The 20017-nt window shown below is 42.0% G+C and overlaps 1 protein-coding gene and 1 pseudogene across 1 annotated transcript in view; both read left to right on the plus strand.

Moving 5' to 3' along the window:
- COQ10B (coenzyme Q10B) overlaps positions 1–20017 on the plus strand; it is a 22807-nt gene continuing 2790 nt past the window's right edge. Inside the window, exons 1-4 of the mRNA XM_084816829.1 lie at positions 1–147; positions 9495–9644; positions 15134–15326; positions 18044–18145. Coding sequence (XP_084672955.1) covers positions 71–147; positions 9495–9644; positions 15134–15326; positions 18044–18145 — 522 coding nt within the window. The 5' untranslated portion in view covers positions 1–70. The remainder of the gene's footprint in view (positions 148–9494; positions 9645–15133; positions 15327–18043; positions 18146–20017) is intronic.
- LOC146358655 (actin-related protein 2/3 complex subunit 1A pseudogene) lies at positions 10080–11548 on the plus strand (annotated as a pseudogene).

A 20017-nucleotide genomic window follows, 5' to 3' on the forward strand; every position in this document is an offset into this window, starting at 1 on the left:
GCTGGAGTGAGGGAGAGAAAGGGTGGGATGGGGGTACCAAGGGAGACTTAAGACACAGGGAGGGCCGAACATGGCGCGGAGTGGCCGGGCAGTCGGGAAGGTGCTCGTCGAAAGGTTGACGGTGTCCCCGCGCAGGGCAGCCCTCAGGTATGAAAAGCAGGGGTCAGGGGCTGCCTGAGGAAGACCCCCCTCCCTTCAGCGCGGAGGAGAGGACCCCCTTTCTCTCATCCCGGTTTCTGGCGAGCTCTTCAGGCAGCGGAAGGGTTTGCTGTGGTGGTTAAAAGGCGCCGGCGTGAAATCTGTACGGAGGCCCCTTCCCACCCCCCAGTTTCGGGCACCGAAGACCGTTCCTAATCGTCTGTCGTTTGTTTCGGTTTTTCTTTTCCCGTTCTGTCAGAGCTGCTGTCTTCTTAAGCAGCTGCGTGGGGGGTAGAAGTTCAACAGGTGCGGTCCCCGTCTAACGGCGTTTCTATACGGAGGACGGACCTCCCCTGTTGAATTGTTCTGCGGCTGTTAAAGAAGGAACGTTACCTTGGAGTCTAAGGCGTAGACAAAAGCCAAGGTTGCATAGTGCCTGGTGAATATGATGGCTCCCTCCCTCTTCCCCTCGCCTCCTGTAGCTCGGTCCTTCGTCTGGAATAGAAAGCGCGGAGGAAAGCTTCCTTCTTGCTAGCAAAGCCAGAAGCAGATGAGTTGTCGTCTCCAGTTTGCCTACAAGGGCAGGTTGGATAGAGACAAAATGTGCAAAGGGTCACTTAAAAGCGCCTCAAACCTAAATCTATATGTATAATCCTAATGTATTTTAAGGAATTTAATATGCATTGCTACTGTAACGGTCAATATTGGGAGGGGGTAGTTTTGTTTTTTAAAAACCTTCACTTGTTTTTGCTATGATAAACTAGTGTGGCTATACAGCTCGAGTTCATTAACGTTAGTGGACTCTTCTGTAGCACAACTTACTGTACAAAACACTTTCTACTTGTCTCATCTGTTTTTGTGGCATTTTGTTTCCATAACTTCCTTGAATACAGGAAAACAATGCGTGAAGAGTTTATGTCTTGTGGCTTTTATTTATTTAATTACCTAATTTGTATTCCCCTTTTCAGTTAGTATACACAGGCACTAACACAACTGCAAACTGCATGAAGGAATGACAATAAATCTGGCAGGTTTTTTTACAGTACATTGTAACCTGAGCCCAGTTTACCCTTTTTTTGCTATTCAGTGGTTAAGGGACAGCCTGTCTGCTGAAAAGATCCTTTGAGCAGGGGTTGTTGTTCAGTCCTTCAGTCGTGCCCGACTCTTCGTGACCCCATGGACCATAGCACGCCAGGCCTTCCTGTCCTCCGCTCTCTCCTGGAGTGTGCTCAAGTCCATATTCATTGCATTGGTGATGCTATCTAGCCATCTCATCCTCTGTCGTCCCCTTCCCCTTTTGCCTTCAGTCTTTCCCAGCATCAGGGTCTTTTCCAGAGAGTTTTCTCTTCGCATTAGGTGGCCAAAATATTTGAGCTTCAGCTTCAGTATCTGTCCTTCCAATGAGCACTCAGGGTTGATTTCCTTTAGGATGGACTGATTTGACCTCCTTGCAGTCCAGGGGACTCGTAAGAGTCTTCTCCAGCACCACAGTTCGAAAGCATCAATTCTTCGGTGCTCAGCCTTCCTTATAGTCCAGCTCTCACAGCCATACATTACTACTGGGAAAACCATAGCTTTGATTAGATGGACCTTTGTCGGCAAGGTGATGTCTCTGCTCCTTACTATGCTGTCTAGGTTTGCCATAGCTTTCCTCCCAAGGAGCAAGCGTCTTTTAATTTCATGGCTACAGTCACCGTCTGCGGTGATCTTGGAGCCCAAGAAAGTAAAATCTGTCACTGCTTCCATTTCTTCCCCTTCTCTATGCCAGGAAGTGATGGGGCCAGATGCCATGATCTTCGTTTTTTTAATGTTGAGTTTCAAACCAGTTTTTGCACTCTCCTCTTTCACCCTCAACAAGAGGCTCTTGAGATCCTCTTCGCTTTCTGCCATTAGGGTGGTATCGTCTGCGTATCGGAGGTTGTTGATAATTCTCCCGGCAATCTTAATTCTGACCTGTGATTCATCCAACCCGGCGTTTCTCATTATGTACTCTGCATATAAGTTAAATAAGCAGGGTGACAATATGCAGCCTTGTCGTACTCCTTTCCCAATTTTGAACCACTCAGTTGTTCCATGTTTGGTTCTTACTGTTGCTTCTTGACCCTTGTACAGGTTTCTCAGGAGACAGGTAAGGTGGTCTGGTACTCCCATCACTTTCAGAATTTGCCACAGTTTGTTGTGATCCACACAATCAAAGGCTTTAGCGTAGTCAATGAAGCAGAAATAGACGTTTTTCTGGAATTCTCTTGCTTTCTCCATGATCCAGCGAACGTTGGCGATTTGATCTCTAGTTCCTCTGCCTCTTCGAAACCCAGCTTGTACTTCCGGTAGTTCTCAGTTCACATACTGCTGAAGCCTAGCTTGTAGGATTTTGAGCATCACCTTGCTGGCATGTGAAATGAGCGCAATTGTACAGTAGTTTGAACACTCTTTGGCATTGCCCTTTGGAATTGGAATGTAAACTGACCTTTTCCAGTCTTGTGGCCACTGTTGAGTGTTCCAGATTTGTTGGCATATTGAATGCAGCACTTTAATAGCATCATCTTTTAGGATTTTAAATAGCTCAGCTGGAATACTGTCATCTCCGCTAGCTTTGTTGTTACTAATGCTTCCTAAGGCCCACTTGACTTCACTCTCGAGGATGTCCGGCTCAAGGTCAGTGACCGCACTATCATGGCTATCAGGGACATTCAGATCTTTCCTGTATAGTTCTTCTGTGTATTCTTGCCACCTCTTCTTAATCTCATCTGCTTCTGTTAGGTCCCTGCCTTCTTTGTCCTTTATCATGCCCGTCTTTGCACAAAACGTTCCCTTGAGATCTCCAATTTTCTTGAAGAGATCTCTAGTCTTTCCCATTCTGTTGTTTTCCTCGATTTCTTTGCATTGTTCATTTAAGAAGGCCTTCTTGTCTCTCCTTGCTATTCTCTGGAATTCTGCATTCAGTTGGATATATCTTCCCCTTTCTCCGCTTCCCTTCTTTCCTCAGCTACTTGTAAAGCCTCATCAGACAGCCACTTGGCTTCCTTGCATTTCTTTTTCTTGGGGATGGATTGAGTTGCTGCCTCCTGAACAATGTTACGGACCTCCGTCCATAGTTCCTCAGGCACTCTGTCTATCAGGTCTAATCCCTGAAATCTATTCCTCACCTCCACTGTATATTCATCAGGGATATGATTTAGGTCATACCTGAATGGTTTAGTGGTTTTCCCGACGTTCTTCAATTTAAGCCGAAATTTTGCAACAAGAAGCTCATGATCTGAGCCACAGTCAGCTCCAGGTCTTGTTTTTACTGACTGTATAGAGTTTCTCCATCTTTGGCTGCAAAGGACAGAATCAATCTGATTTCGATATTGACCATCTGGTGATGTCCATGTGTAGAGTCATCTCTTGTGCTGTTGGAAAAGAGTGTTTGCTATGATCAGCGTGTTCCCTTGGCAAAACTCTATTAGCCTTTGTCCTGCTTCATTTTGTACACCAAGGCCATGCTTGCCTGTTATCCTGGTGATTTCTTGACTTCCTACTTTAGCATTCCAATCCCCTATGATGAAGAGGACATCTTTTTGGTGTTAGTTCTAGAAGGTGTTGTAGGTCTTCATAGAACCGATCAACCTCAGCTTCTTCGGCCTCAGTGGTTGGGGCATAGACCTGAATTACTGTGATGTTGAATGGTTTGGTAGATATAGATATTTAGCATGTGCCCTCTGAACTTTTTTGTTGTTGTTGTTTATTCGGTCAGTCGCTTCCTCTGAACTTAGGTTGGTTTATTTTTTCATTTTTAAATGATGAACATCACAAGATGTGTTTCCTCTGAGCCCAAATATTCTCTTCTTCCCTGCCCTCATTTCTTTCTTTCCAACTCCCAGACGTAGCTGACTGGGAACTTAAACTTGTGTGCTTGTCTTTGCTGCCAAGGATATTCCTTAGCAGTATGAATATATAGTCTTAAGCCATTGCCAGTTTGGGTGCTCCAACTCTCTCATATTTTTCAAGGATAGGGATGCCCCTACTGATAGATACAGTCTCATATACTGCCCCACACAAGACCCTGGATACAGATAACCCACTTAGAACATATAAGGAATGGTTATATCAGAACAAATATATTTCTGAAAGGCAAAAACTAGTAAAAAGTTAGATTTGAAAATTGTATCCCATTGCTGACATAGGAAACAGATGTGGCTGACTTTTGTAACTGTTGCTGTTAGAGCAAATAACTAACTGCATCCTTGTGTTCTATCAAAGCATTTCTGAACACTGATGATCTGAATTAGTGCACTATCTTATGTGGTATAAAGTGAATGATGGCAAATTGTAGTCCAGCAACTGATTTTTACAGCTTGGTCTGAACTTTGTGTCTGAGGTTGCTTTGTATATGTGTGATTGCAGCTTGTGCATTGTAAGGCACTTTAGCTTTTCTACCTGTTCTCATTTGAATATGAGGAAAGATCAATTCTCTACTGTTGAGACAGCTTGGATGTGGATGTTTGGACTCCCCATGTGCTCTAAGATGAATAGCATGCCTGGGGGACAGGAGGAGGCAGTGAGGCACTTGATATCCTACGGCAGCCTTTCCCAACTTGGCACCTTCTAGATTTGTTGGACTGCAACTCCCATCATCCCCAGTCAGAATGGGACTTGTAGTCCAACACTTCTGGAGGGCACCATGGTTGGGGAAGGCTATTCTAGTGGTCTCTGCTACCTGGTATGACTATAGCATTGCAGTGGAGGGGCTCTATATGTGGCTGGATTGGTGGCAGCACCAGTAGTTGAGCCTATTCTCCCACCCCACCCCCGCACACCAAATGAGTTGGTCAACTCATCTTATGTGTCACCTTGCTCTCTGTGTAACACTTGCAGGTGCAGGTTGTGCCCTCTGGCAGGGAAAATGCATGTATAATTATTTGCATCTAAATAGCTGATTATCTGCAGTTCAGTATGCTAGCTTAACTCTGACAAATCTTTTGGACCATAGAGATGGTAAATATTTTCATCTAACTGAAGGATGTAAATCTGTGTTCAGTATGGATCTATCTACAATTTTAACCACACTTTCCTTCACCTAGTCTTGGTAATCCATATCTGCTTCTCAAAACGGAAATGTAACTGCTATATCTATTCTCTGAACCCTCTTAAATCCACACACAAGGAAATACTAGTTGAACAAAAGAATGAAGCAGCAGCTCTTCCTAAATCAGGTTGGGATGATGGTGCAATGTGGGAGAGCTGGCCCCCTCCAAAATGCACGTTGAGGAAAATAAAAATCTCTTATTCAACTAACCTGTATCTTGGCTATTACAACACAAATAATAGTTGTGTTGAGGTATAAGAAGTTGCCCTTTGCCATGGTACCAGGTTTGATCAAGACCCCTAGAATTGCTATCTTTCAGATGTTCATGATATGACTTTAAATAATAAAATTGTTTTCCCCCTCCCCAATGCATGCACATTGATGTGTATGCAGACAGCACATCAGACAGTCTTGGGAATGGGAAGTCTGTACATACCTTCCACATCCCCATACACTTGGGCTACAATCCTGTACACACTTACTAGGGCATAAGTCTTTTTGAGCATAGTGGGACATACTTCTGAATAAACATGTATAGCTCAGATTCCGATTGTGATACCTGTGGGCAACAGTGCACCTGTGAAGATGTTCCCCAGTATCCAACTTCCCTACCTGCTTCCTTCACTGAGTTGCTCAAGGTCCCATCCACCCCAAAGCTGCCATTGCAAGAGCACAACAAATAGGAAGCCTGTTATGTAGCCTCTGACCAACAAAAACAAAGAGGGGATGGGACATGGCCAGGATATCCACCAGTAATGTTGTGGAACCAATAGTAAAGTCACTGTGCTGGTCTTTCAACATGATAGGTTCACTTTAAAGAAGGCTTTCCTCACGCTGTTCCTTCCTCCTTTCTTCCCCCAAATGCTGAGATCTTCCTTTTCCTTCCCACCCCAGTCTCTTCCCATGCTATTTCTCTGCCCCTCCTAGCCCTTTCACTTGCAGTTTCTACTCTTTCTAGCCTCCTTTCTAGCCTCCGTCCTGGGTGGGAAGCTCTGATGGCAGCAGTAGCATTGGTTGGGGGGGTGAGAGGAATGGAGTGGCCAAGCCCAAGGAAGAGTTGGGAGGTAGGAAGAAACTCCCCACCCCCACCCCGGGGCTGGAGATTGAAAGGGGAGGATGAGCTATAGATAGAGTAGATTCACATAGGCTTGTTCTGAGTTCATTGAGACTTACTCCCATGTCAGCATGCATAGCATTGCAGCCTTAGGAAGGAAGGATGGGGAAATAGATGAGCTTGTGTGGGGGAGGGAGGGAAAAGGGTCTTGTTTCTCAGCCTTATTAGGTATTTGGGGCAAGAGTGTTGGACTGGGACTTGGGAGATCCGGGTTCTAGTCCCCACTCGGCCATGGAAGGTCACTGGGTGACTTTGGGCCAGTCATACACTCTCAGCCCAACCCACCTCACCTCACCTCACAGGGTTGTTGTTGTGAGGATAAAATGGAGAGGAGGAGGATAATGTAAGCCGCCTTGGGTTCCTTGCAAGAGGAAGAAAGGCGGGGTATAAATGTAATAAATAAATAAATAAATAAATTGTACATAGTTTCTTGGGCATGTCCTAAGACCGCAACAATGACTGCAATCTAAGGCATGTATTTAGGTACACAAGTGAGAGTTTGTTTCCATCACAACATTGGTTATTCACAGAGGCAAATTACTAGCTGAACTGAATGGTGGCTTATCTTTTTAGTATTTTGAACTCCTGCAGCAAAAATGTCTTAAATGGACTCTGTATGTGGTTTCTGCTTGTGTCAATATGTCTTCTCTTAGAATATTCACAGCTGTTCTCCAGAAACTAGAATGAGACAAACATAACGTCATAGAACCATCATCTGATGACAATAACTTTCCAAAACTGACACTTGAGATACCACAAAGGTTAGGGCAATTACTTTGTATTAATAAGAGTCCTCTCTTGTATGTCTTGGCTCTTATCTTCCTATAGCAGATGTTACTTAATTTGTATGGTCCATTTTAATGTAACTGAACAAATTTTTTTGTATAATATAAGTCTTTTTCGACTAGTGTCAATCCCTCTAGCAGCAAGGTTGGTATTTCACAGCTTGCTGATAGTGATAAATTAACCGAAATGCTTTAAACAAATTTACTTGTTACAATTATGATATCTAAACTTAATCAGTTTAAATCAATTGCAATTTTAAAAATACTGTATAATTACAACCGTTCATACAGTGGTACTTTCTAACTTGATTTTTAAGGTGTTAAAATCCAAATAATTTCACTTTGCCTGAAATAGCCACTGTGTGAAAATCTACAGTTCTAGTATTAGTTATGCCCACAAAAGCTATGCTTTGAAATTTTTACAATAATAAACTAGTTTCTCTAAGGTTCTCCTGCAGTACTTGTCCCACTCTGTGCTACAAGTGCCTGCTCTTCTGACACAGGGTACAGTTATTTCCCACATTTTTGTGAAATACTGGTCCATGTTCCAATACCCCAGGCAGATAAAAATTAAAGTTTGCGCTTTGAAACACTGATGATTTGAGCTGTTAGATATGGTTCAGAGATTGTTACACTTAATCTTTGATCAAGGAGATACATCCCTTAGTATGCTATGTAAAACTATGATTGCTAATTGGGGAAGGTCAAGTCCATTTTTAACTTATCCTTATGACTGCTTGATCTAATGTTACAGTTATGATTGATCTAGAGTTTTGTAGTTGAAAATACAAGTTTGGGTTTTGATTTTGGTGAGGACTTACCATTAAAAGCTTCACAGCTTCCCCTATATTCATGGAAGATCCCCAATTTTAAGTGAGTTGCCTTGCCTCCAACTTTGAAAGCTGAACTCACGGCATTACTACCATAACGTTCTGCTTTGTTTTGTCTTCACTGTGGTTTCCCAAACAGTACTCCTGACGGTTAAGAGAGATAAATCTGGGCTGGGTCTGCTAGGTCAAAGTGAAAAATACAACTTGGCCCCCTGCAGGCAATACAGTCATCACTGCTAGGTATGCATGTTAAAATAACTTGTGCTGCATGATAAAAGAGGCTGTTTTACAACAGCAAGCTAAGCAGAAGGTGCCTGGATTAAAATCTGAATTTCTCTCTATTTCCCCACAGTTCTAAAGTTTGGCAGTCCAAAGAATTTTTAGCACATGCTTGAATACCAATATTAAAACAAATAAAATATTAAAAGATAAGGGTGGGTGTTCTGGGGAAAATGTTGAGATTTTAAGGTCAGGTGAAGGAGTTCAGTCTTCTGATCCCCCCCCCCCCGATTTGTGAGTATCAGATATGATAGCTATGTTTAGAGAGGGAATATGAATTCCAAGTGCTGGATGCTAGAGGAAAGTTATGCAAGATGGCCATCATGCCATGCTTGTGGGCTTCTAGAGGCAAGTGGCTAACCTTCGTTTAGAAGTAGAGTACTAGACTAAATGGTGTGTTCTAGCAAGGCAAGCCTTGTATTCCTCTCTTTCAAAGCCTTGCGCTTACACTGGAAGGATTGCTGCTCCACGAGGCAGGACATTGGCTTTGGATGGAGGCCTTCCTTTACACAGATGTGGTGCATCTTCCAAGTAGTGCTGGTATCACCATGGAACTGCTTGTGCCACCACCATGGCTGGGCTTTGAAAATCTAGATGCCTGTGTTGAAGCAACTGTTGTACCAGTGGGTATCTGTAGGACTATATGACAGTCAGATGTATGGAGAAACCTCCCCTGACCATTACCAGGATGCTTGTCATAGGAGATCCACAGCCAGGACTGCTTAGCTGGTTGTGCTGATGGGTGTGAGAAAATACTGTAGCAAGGAGGGGGCATTGCAATGCACACCTGGTAACTACAGTTGCAGGAGAAGCTGTACAGGCCAGAAGTAAAATTCATGTCCCTATGCAAGAGCCTTTAATAGTAAACAAAATTAAATTTTATTAATTACTCTATTACAAATATATAATTATTGTTTCAGCGGTATAGCCTTGAGTCCAAGCCCATTTTCCTGTTTTTATAGCAGAAAAGGTCAAAGTATTAGAGATGCTTGCTGTTCTGTGTTTCAGATACATGAGCATAGTGGAGTATGTGGCTTTACACTGACTTGGAGCCAAGTCTTAAGGGAGATGGCTATTGTATTGGACTGTTGCCAGGTTCTTTCTCATGACTGAGATATATTTAGGTTGTCGAAAGACATAAAAAGTTAAACTAATCCTGAACAGCTTGCAAGCGTTGATCGTCCTTGTGTTATGCTTTGATTTATTATCATTTGAATCAATTATATAATATTTTTTGTCAACCAGATGCCTATTCTAATAAAATGTTTCAATCATTGCAGGCATTTGACTTCTTGGGAAATTTTGTTGAGCAAAGCCCCTTTGCTCCAAGTACCAGGAAGACACTGTATCTTTTCAAGAAGAACTCTCTTCAACTTTACTGCACCATTTGGGAACAAAAGGAAAGAATATTCAGAAAGGAGGATTATAGGGTTTGTATAAACATTAAGTCTATTTACAGTTATATGAAAGTGCATGACTATGGTTTGCATGGCAAAACCTTAATCAGTGTCTCAATTTCTATTGATTTTGTCCAAATTGTGTTTACTTAAAATTGATCCAAGCCTACTTTGTTGTGAATTACTTGAACCTTGTATTCTGATCCTGAACTCTTCAAAGGTTCTTTAAGCCCCACAGAGTTCAATGAAATTTGCTTCTTAGAGTAGACCTACACATTATGAAGCAAATATGAGGTTCCCAACTCCTTGCTTTCCATGTAAATCTGCTATGGGGAGGGCAGTCAAAGGGAAGAATTGGCAAGCAGGTTATATTATGCTTCCCTTGAGATCTTGTCTAATTTAGGAAGAAATATATTGTACAGTGTAGTTCAGAAAGAGGATGAATGATATGCTTAGATTAGGTATAGGGAGTCTCATTGACTGACCAGAGTCTGCGAGCCCCACTTCCCTCAGGCCCAGAAGCTTCATCCCTTTGAATCTTTAAGGCCGTTCCTTGTGCAAAATGTCTCCATGCTAGTTCTTACTAGAGCCAATAACCTGCCATGCCTGGAACCGAGACCAAACTCAGATTGCCATTAGTCCTAATAACCACAAAGTTCACATCTATAAGAAGAGTGTGAACCAGTGGTGAAAGCTCATGAGCTGAAAGAACACAATGGACATATCACAGGCATTGACTGGGCCCCCAGGAGTGATTGCATTGTCACCTGTGGTGCTGACAGTAATGCTTACCCCTGGAGTCAGAAGGTTGGAGTGTGGAAGCCAGCCCTGGTGATTCTGAGCATCAACTGAGCCACCACCTTTGTGAAGTGGTCTCCCCGGGAGAACAAATTTGCTATTGGAAGTGGAGTTATATCCATGTGCTACTTTGAGTCTGAAAATGATTGGTGGTAAGCAAGCACATTAAGAAGCCCATTTGCTCCACTGTCCTAAGCTTAGATTGGCAGCACAACGTCTTGCTGGCAGCTGGATTCTGTGACTTCAGATGCAGAGTGTTTCTGGCCTACATTAAGGAAGTGGATAAGAAACTGGCCCACACACCCTGGGGCTCCAAACTGCCGTTTGGACAGCTGATGGCTGAATTTGGTGGTGTGGGAAGTGGAAGCTGGTTCACAGTGTCAGTTATTCCACCAGTGGCAACCGCCTCGCCTGGGTCAGCCATGATAGTATTGTGTCTGTCGCAGATGCCTCAAAAAACATGGTGGTCTCACAACTGAAGATAGAGTTCCTCCCACTGCTGAATGTGTTGTTTGTCTCTGAAATCAGTGGGGTGGCTGCCATCCACAATTGCTGCTCCATGCACTTCAACTGTGATTACCATGGCGCCCTCACCTTCGTCTCTAAGCTAGACATTCCCAAGCAAAGCATACAGTGGAATTTCAGCCATGGAATGTTTCTGCAACATGGACAAGAGAGCCACTACGGAGGATCACAACACTACTCTGGAGACACTGCATCAGAACGGCATCACCTGAGTGTCTATTTTTGAAGTAGACAAATGGGATTGTCGCAAGTTCTGCACCGCTGGCATTGATGGAGCAATGACCATCTGGGATTTCAAGACATCATCATCATCATTATTATTACATTTCTACACTGCCCAAAAGCCAAAGCTTTCTGGGCTACAGAGATTAAAAACATTAAAAATACAGTTCACAGAGGTTAAAAGCCATTTACATAAGAAACACATGAACAGACAATATACACAGGACAACATATATCTAAAACAACTTCAGGCAGGCAATCTCAAGCAATCAACCATAATCATAAGACAATCCAAGATAGATTAAAACTCATTGTATGCTGCCAAATGCCTGGGAAAAGAGAAAGGTCTTAATATGGCACTGAGAAAGATAACAATGGTGGTGCCAGGCGGGCCTCATTGGGGAGATCATTCCATAATTGGGGGGGGGGACTACTGAGAAGGCCCTCTCTCTTGTTGCTGTCTTCCAAGCTTCCCTTGAAGTAGGCAGCCAGAGGAGGACCTTAGATGTTGAGCATAGTGTATGGGTAAGTTCGTGCCGGGAAAGGCGCTCCGTCAGGTATTATGGTTCCAAGCCATGTAGGGCTTTATTGGTTAAAACCAGCAGCTAGAATTGGGCTTGGAAACATACAGGCAGCCAGTGCAAGCGGGCCAGAGTTAGTCTTATATGTTTGGACCTTCTGGTCCCCGTTATCATCTGGCCACTATATTTTGAATGAGCTGCAGCTTCTGAACTGATTTCAAAGGCAGCCCCACGTAGAGTGCATTGCAGTAATCTACCTTGGAGGTTACCAGAGCATGGACAACTGAATCCAGGTTATCCCTGTCCAGATAAGGCCATAGCTGGGCCACCAACTGAAGTTGGTAGGAAGCACTCCATGCCAATGAGGCCACCTGAGCCTCAAGTGACAAAGATGACTCAAGGAGAACCCCCAAGCTACAAACCTGCTCCTTCAGGGCGAGTGCATTAGAATCCTCCATCCAGGGCCTGCGGATCATGTAAAGCTGGCTCCTCGTTCCCTAGCAAGGCAACTCGCTATGACTCCTGCACAGACTTGAAAAGGGATGGTGAAGATGGATCACTTCTTGAAGCACTGAGAAAATGATGACCTGGTAGATTTTTTCCCCTCTTTTCATCCCCCCAATTTTGGTGAAATGTGTTGGTTTGCAAATCAGCTGTGATCTGTGGTATATATTTGGGTTTGTTTTTTAATTATTATTGGTTGTTTCATTCCATTCTTTACCAAAGCTGCTGCTTGAAATAGTTTCCTGCAGGAAGTATGAATCACTACTTAAAGGGGGAATTTTATGTGAACGTCTGCTAGAAAATAAAACTAAAAAACAAGACAAAACAAGATTAGGTATAGGAAAGTACAGCACAGTATCATTCCAACAGTACTCATCATGAAAATTTATCTTTGCTAGTTTGGAGGGCAAGGGAATTTAATACAGAATGAAATATTTTGGTGAAGCTTCGAATTATCCTTGAAACACAGAGATTGCATTGTGCTGGTATGTAATTTTTTAGCTGTTGGAACTAGCTAATCTATGGCTGATATTCTTGCTTCCCTTTATGAAAGTGGTGTATTATGCCAGGGGTGTGTGAATGTTTGTGTATGTGCGTGTGGCAAGTTAACTTGCTATCCATATCTTTTCTAGACTGCTGCACATCTTAAGAATCTCTGCATGCCAAAGAATTACCACCGAGTAGAAGGAAATACCTAGCCCTCTGCTCACATAAATCCTTGAAGACAGTGGGATTACTTGGAAGTTTAGTGGTTAATGTAGGGAAATATCATTTTGCAATGGAAGGATTTGTGAAAATAGGAGAGTGACAAGAGGGGATTGGGTACAGAGAAGAATATGTGGAGATTTGCTCACACATCAGGGTTTTCCTTCCCCCACCCCCGAAAATCGAGGATTGGGAAGTTGTCTGGAACAGTGTAGAATGGGGGTAACTGGCAGAATTCAGGGAGCACCCTGTGCAAATGGAAGTACCTTTCCACTTGTGCAAAGCACCTTTTGGATCCAACCCATAGAATGGAAACATGTATTTCTTAGGTTGAATGGGCCTTAAGAAGCATTGCTAATAACAAGGCAGCAGGAGATGACGGTATCCCAGCTGAACTGTTTAAAATCTTGCAAGATGATGCTGTCAAAGTGATGCATGCCATATGCCAGCAAATTGGGAAAACACAAGAATGGCCAACAGATTGGAAAAAATCAACTTATATCCTCATACCAAAAAAGGGAAGCACCAAAGAATGTTCAAACTATCGAACAGTGGCACTTATTTCACATGCCAGTAAGGTAATGCTCACGATCTTGCAAGGTAGACTCCAGCAATTCATGGAACGAGAATTGCCAGATGTACAAGCTGGGTTTCGAAAAGGCAAAGGAACTAGAGACCAAATTGCCAATATCCGCTGGATAATGGAGAAAGCCAGGGAGTTTCAGAAAAACATGTATTTCTGTTTTATTGACTATTCTAAAGCCTTTGACTCTGTGGATCATAACAAATTGTGGCAAGTTCTTGGTGGTATGGGGATACCAAGTCATCTTGTCTGCCTCCTGAGGAATCTGTATAACGACCAAGTAGCAACGGTAAGAACATACCATGGAACATTGGACTGGTTTAAGATTGGGAAAGGAGTACGGCAGGGCTATATACTCTCACCCTACCTATTCAACCTGTACGCAGAACACATCATGTGACGTGCTGAGCTTGATGAAGCCAAGGCTGGAGTTAAAATTGCTGGAAGAAACATTAACAATCTCAGATATGCAGATGATACCACTTTGATGGCTGAAAGCGAGGAGGAGCTGAGAAACCTCATGATGAAGGTGAAAGAAGAAAGAGCAAAAGCTGGGTTGCAGTTAAACCTCAAAAAAACCAAGGCTATGGCAACCAGCTTGATTGATAACTGGCAAATAGAGGGAGAAAATGTGGAGGCAGTGACAGACTTTGTCTTTCTAGGCGCAAAGATTACTGCAGACGCTGACTGCAGCCAGGAAATCAGAAGACGTTTACTTCTTGGGAGGAGAGCAATGACAAATCTTGATAAAATAGTGAAGAGCAGAGACATCACACTGACAACAAAGGTCCGCATAGTTCAAGCAATGGTATTCCCCGTAGTAACCTATGGCTGCGAGAGCTGGACCATAAGGAAGGCTGAGCGAAGGAAGATAGATGCTTTTGAACTGTGGTGCTGGCGGAAAATTCTGAGAGTGCCTTGGACTGCAAGAAGATCAAACCAGTCCATACTCCAGGAAATAAAGCCAGACTGCTCACTTGAGGGAATGATATTAAAGGCAAAACTGAAGTACTTTGGCCATGTAATGAGAAGACAGGATACCCTGGAGAAGATGCTGATGCTAGGGAAAGTGGAAGGCAAAAGGAAGAGGGGCCGACCAAGGGCAAGATGGATGGATGATATTCTGGAAGTGACAGACTTGACCTTGGGGGAGCTGGGGGTGGCGACGGCCGACAGGAAGCTCTGGCGTGGGCTGGTCCATGAAGTCACGAAGAGTTGGAAGCGACTGACCAAATAAACAACAACAAAAAAGAGTTATAATAAACTCTTGCATTATGTTAGAAACAGTTAAGCAGATGTTATGTTTGCACTGAAAGGATTTCCATATGTAACTAGGTTACCATAGTTAATTTGCTGAAATATGTGTTGCGGTGTTAATGATTTGCAGAGTTCTACTAACATTAATAGTTAGTACATTGAAGTTCAGTAGCAATTGCCATGACTTTACATGTCTTGAAGTGTAAAAATAAAATGGTCAGAACTTCTGTTTGAGTGTTACACTGGCAAATTCTGAAATGCTTTCTGAATTTACAGAGCTTACATTAGCAACATTTTAAAAAAGTGACTGAAAGGTTCAAGCACAGCAAAGTAGGGAAATGCCATATTACTTAGCCACAGCTAAGGACAGCTCTTGTAATACTAACTTTCATTTTCTTGTTTATCAGGTATTCTATGCAAGAAATGTATGATGTGGTAGCTGTTGTAAGTGAATACAAGAACTTTGTTCCATGGTGCAAAAAGTCAGATGTATTATCCAAGCGTTCGGGATACTGCAAAGCACACTTAGAAGTAGGATTTCCTCCTGTGTTAGAGAAATACACTTCAGTTGTTACCCTAGTAAGACCTCACTTGGTTAAGGTAATACTTCTGTTTTTGTGTCTTATGTTATATGCTTGTTTATAGATCTTCTGTTACGTAAACTGGTGTGCCTTTAGAATATGGAATGTAAGAAACTTGAGAAATTGCCACCAGGGAGTCCTATCCATACAGGTTTTGTGGCAAGTTTTAGGGTAGCCTTCCTCAACCTGGTGCCCTCAACCTACAACTCCCGTCAACACATCTGGAGGGCACCAGGTTGTGGAAGGAGGTTTAAAGGATTCTGTATATAGAACTGAATGTTAAATAAATAATGTTTAGGACTACTTCACTTTGCATATGCGCTGAAAAAAAAAGTTAACATGCTAAACTTATGTTGCTTTATCTCTCCATTCTAAGACACACTTCTACAGATTCTTCAAAAACTGTTTTTAAAAATTGCACTTCTGACCTATTTGTTTGAAATAGTGCACAAAAGCGTTATATACAAGAATTGTAGCTCTCCATTTCAATTTAATAAAATATCCAGAATGTAAATCTTTCTTTCTCTTACCTGTTCCCTTTCAGTGGAGAGGGCATTCATAGGAGGATATGTGTAGAGTAGTTCTTATCTGGCAACCCTTAGATCATAACTAGCTGAAGTACCCAGTGTTGCCCAGATTAATTTAGTTGGATGCAACTCAGGCATCCACATGGCGAGGAGGTGGGGGGGAAGCAGGCAATTCAAATGCTCCCTTCCTTCCTGGAATTGTGCATTAAATTGTGAATTTGATTTTAATAGAGACATAGATGGGTGTACAATATTAAAAATGGATGATAACCTGAAATGAAAAAAGTTACATGTGTATTGTATTTATATTACTTTTCAGCCAATTTCACTTTTTGTTTACTAATTGCTATTAATTTTATAGTGCTTTTCTGTATAACTGGGCAATGTCACAGACTTAGTCTATTGTAATCCATTACATTTAACAGTCTGTTCCCCTTTTTGGATCTCTACAAACAAATTAAAATTTAGAGAGCTTCTTTGTACACTATGTTGGCTGTTCTTCCATTGGGTACTAAAATAAACAAATCATGAGGGGAATGTAAAACTTACCACGAGTAAACTACTTGGTTCTCAAGTCCAAACCGGCAGATTTCAGTGACTGTCCCTGTAATTTGTTGATAGTCATAGCAAAGCAGGGTTTAACTTGAAACTGTATTTGTTTGAAATTTAACAGATAATCTGAAGGAATTATCAAAATTCTAGGGACGAATACAGTTTCACCCACAGCACACCCAATTAAAACAGCAGCTTCAATCACGTGGGACCTTAGGCTTTTTTACCTGAAGGCACATCTCATTGCACAATGTTGGCAGACTTAAATTGTGCAAAAGCTTTATCGGTGTTCCTACCTTTAAATGTAATTTGTGCAGAGGCAACCCAGGCAGATTCTGTGAGTTTAGGAACTCTACATGATAGTGGATGGTTTCGTCCACATTGACTACTGCATTTATAAAGTAATGCATTCTTTTGTCAGCATCGGACTTGTCCATAATGAGCTTATTAACCATCGCAACCATATCATTTTTTAAAAAAACTGAAATAGCTTTTTCACATAACCACAACATGGGTTTAGTTGCCAGTTGGTCAATTCCAGGGTAAACATTGGACACTAACTCTTCAACAGAGTTAACTAAAATTCCTGAATTTTCCGTGATCATAATTTCCCCCTCTGTTATTAAATTCCCAGTTTTGGAAAGTTTCAAATGGCCGCTATTTTGTTTCAGTATGGCAGATGGAATTTTCACTATGCCTAAAACAATCCCAGATAGAACAAATCCTAAAAGTTTCATACAGTAGATGTTTTTTGAGTCAATCAAGGGCATACAAACACTTCCATATATATATATATATATATATATAGAGAGAGAGAGAGAGAGAGAGTGTCACAGCGAAAACCATGACATACTTAACACTTCCTGGATTTGCCTTCTTTTTACCCTGCTAAGCCAAGACCTAGCCCCCAACCACAAATTAAGGCAGAGTGAAAGACGGCATCAGGAGGAGAGAACTAATTCTTCAGCTACCCTGCATCTCTAAAGCTACTGTACTTGGGGCTCACCTTTTCCATACTGTTGTGGGAAACAAACCTTAAGCCATCATTCTTTGTATTCCCAACTTGTGTATACTTTTGAGACTGTCTGGCCCATTTCCTGGCTGTGTAGAATGGCACTGTTAGATAGGAGGCTGCCTTACATCAGGTCAGATTCTTTGTCCTAACTCTGGATTATCTTCTTAGACTGACAATTAATCTCATGGGTCTCAGTCAGAGCTCTTTCTCATCACCTGCTACCTGATCCTTTTAACTGGACATGCTAGGGATTGAATTGGAGACCTTCTACCACTTAGCTATGGTCCCTTCCCATTCTCCTGCAGGTTGCCTAGAGCTGATTAGAAGCTTGTGGGTTATGAACAAAATGCTGGAGTGTGTGTATGTGTATAGTAATATTCTTCTAGCTGTATTCATTAACAACCTGTATCTTATTTGAGATGTCTTCATGTGGGTTTAAAAATGAATCATTACATTACCTCAGGCTTTAACTTGTTGAAATAACTAATGATAAATTATATAACCTCTGGTATTGCAATTATAATTGCAACTACACAAGTCCTGTGATTATATACAGAAATGTCAAAAAAGAGTTGTTAAACTACTAGTCTTGAGGATTTGAATCCATTGTAGCTGGGTTTAAACAGTTAAACTTTCTCCTAGGCATCATGTACAGATGGGAAACTATTTAATCATCTGGAAACAGTGTGGCGTTTCAGTCCAGGAATCCCTGGCTATCCAAGAACATGCACCTTGGATTTTTCAGTAAGTATGAGAATATGCCTTCCAAACTGTTCAGAACCTTGAAATGTAGTTTGAAAGCCATGACAAGCTGCAGTGTGTTACTCCCAATAAACTGTGTTTTAAACATGCTTTCTTATAAATTTTACATTACCATGATTTTTTTTCTTTCTATGGGAGAGCCTTGGGAAACATCTTCATTATTGGAAACTACCATGCACTTTTAATTTGTTTCCCTTCAAGTTATGAAAGAGCGCTGATTTCCAAACAGCTTGAATACATATGGGAAAACTGGAAGAGTTAATTATTCCTTCCTTAGCACTAAGCAATTCAACATTTAAATGGTTATTTCGAACTTATAATTCAAACTTAGGTTGTTTCAATTTATTTTTTAAAGAAAAATGGATTCTTGTTCGTTACTACAAATTTGGTTGAGATCCAAAGTGCTGTTTAAGGTACACCAAGAGTGTGGGCATGTCTTGTAGATTTTTTCTTTGAACAGGAGGTCCCCATGCCATCTTCCAGTCTGTTTCTGAAAGTCCTCTTACTGTACAATCTTGTACATGTTTCCTCAGAAGTAAGTCCAATTAAGCTGAACAGGACTTACTCCCAAATAAGAGTGCATAGGATTGCAGCCTTAGTTTCAAAAGCGGTATTTCATGTAGCATGGAGGACAGGGCAAACTACTGCTTGAGAAATATAAGCCAGGAGTCTTCTAGGATGCGTGGAACTAATCCTGGCTGTATGGCTGTTCATTCTAGAGAAAAGAACAAGATAGCATGTGTCTGCATGTCAGAGCATTGGAAAAGGTTTATAAGACGTCTATTGATGGGAAAGAAACAAGTGACCCTTGGGTATTTTCTTCACATATGCAGTTTTCATTGTTTATGATTCCCCACCCCCAACATTGGGACCTTGTTCTGTGTGAGTCAGAGTTGTAAAGGTTTTCTGTGAGTTCAGAAAGGAGCCTTAGGATTCTCACAATGAAAGTAGAGGCTTTCTCCAAATCTCCAGTGTTGCTGCCTTGAATATATAGTGAAATTGTCAAAACTGGCCAAGTGATTGCCTGTTTTTGACAGGGTTATTTTTTCCAAACCAAGGAGAACCTCAAAACACAAACTTTGAATATAGATATATCTAACGGCATTTTTCATATATCCAGCTGGAGTCTAGGTTCAATTCAAGAGGTAAATGAGCAGACCTCCACTCACACAAGGGCTTTACTGGCTCCTGCCCTGCCCCCCATTATGGCAGCACCCTGTGCCTCCCCAAAAGCTACTCCTGGGGATTGACAGACTCTCTCCAATGGCATAGGATGGGATAATGGGAGGAATCAGTTGTGGCTTTCCTGCATAAGTGCTGTTCTGCTTGCATAAGGCACCCCTGGATCTAAGCCTATAAAATTATCAATAGGCCAGTATACTTATAAATAAGCAGTATAGGCTGTTGGGAGAGCTGTGCTAACATCTGCTGTCACTTAACTCCATAACTTTTTCCTCTTCTTAAACAGGGGCACAAGCTGTCTTGGTGAGGTGTCTTCTGTTACTTGAAAAATAGTTAAAAAGAAGTTAACCATCTTGGGCTAGGATATGTCCTGCAAGTTCCAACTAGCAAAAACCTACGGAGCTCATTTTTTCAAAGGGCTTTCCAGTTTTTCTAGAACTACAGAAACATTTTTAAGTCTTAATGCTCCAAGGCACATTTTCACAAACAGTCATAATAGCCAAAGTTCTTAAAAAATATATATACAGATAGGCTTGACAGGATCATCCCTGCCCTTCTCACCCGATGCTCACATATCAGATTTCTTGTCAGAACAGGGGCCTCCTTGGGGATCTACATGATCATTGCCCCTCAAAATCAAGCAGAAGTTATTGTATGGCTGTGTATGTAGGT

Source organism: Heloderma suspectum, chromosome 1, assembly GCF_057233095.1.
Source record: "Heloderma suspectum isolate Gila_16-S chromosome 1, 16-S_ref, whole genome shotgun sequence".
Classification (NCBI taxonomy): Eukaryota; Metazoa; Chordata; class Lepidosauria; order Squamata; family Helodermatidae; genus Heloderma; species Heloderma suspectum.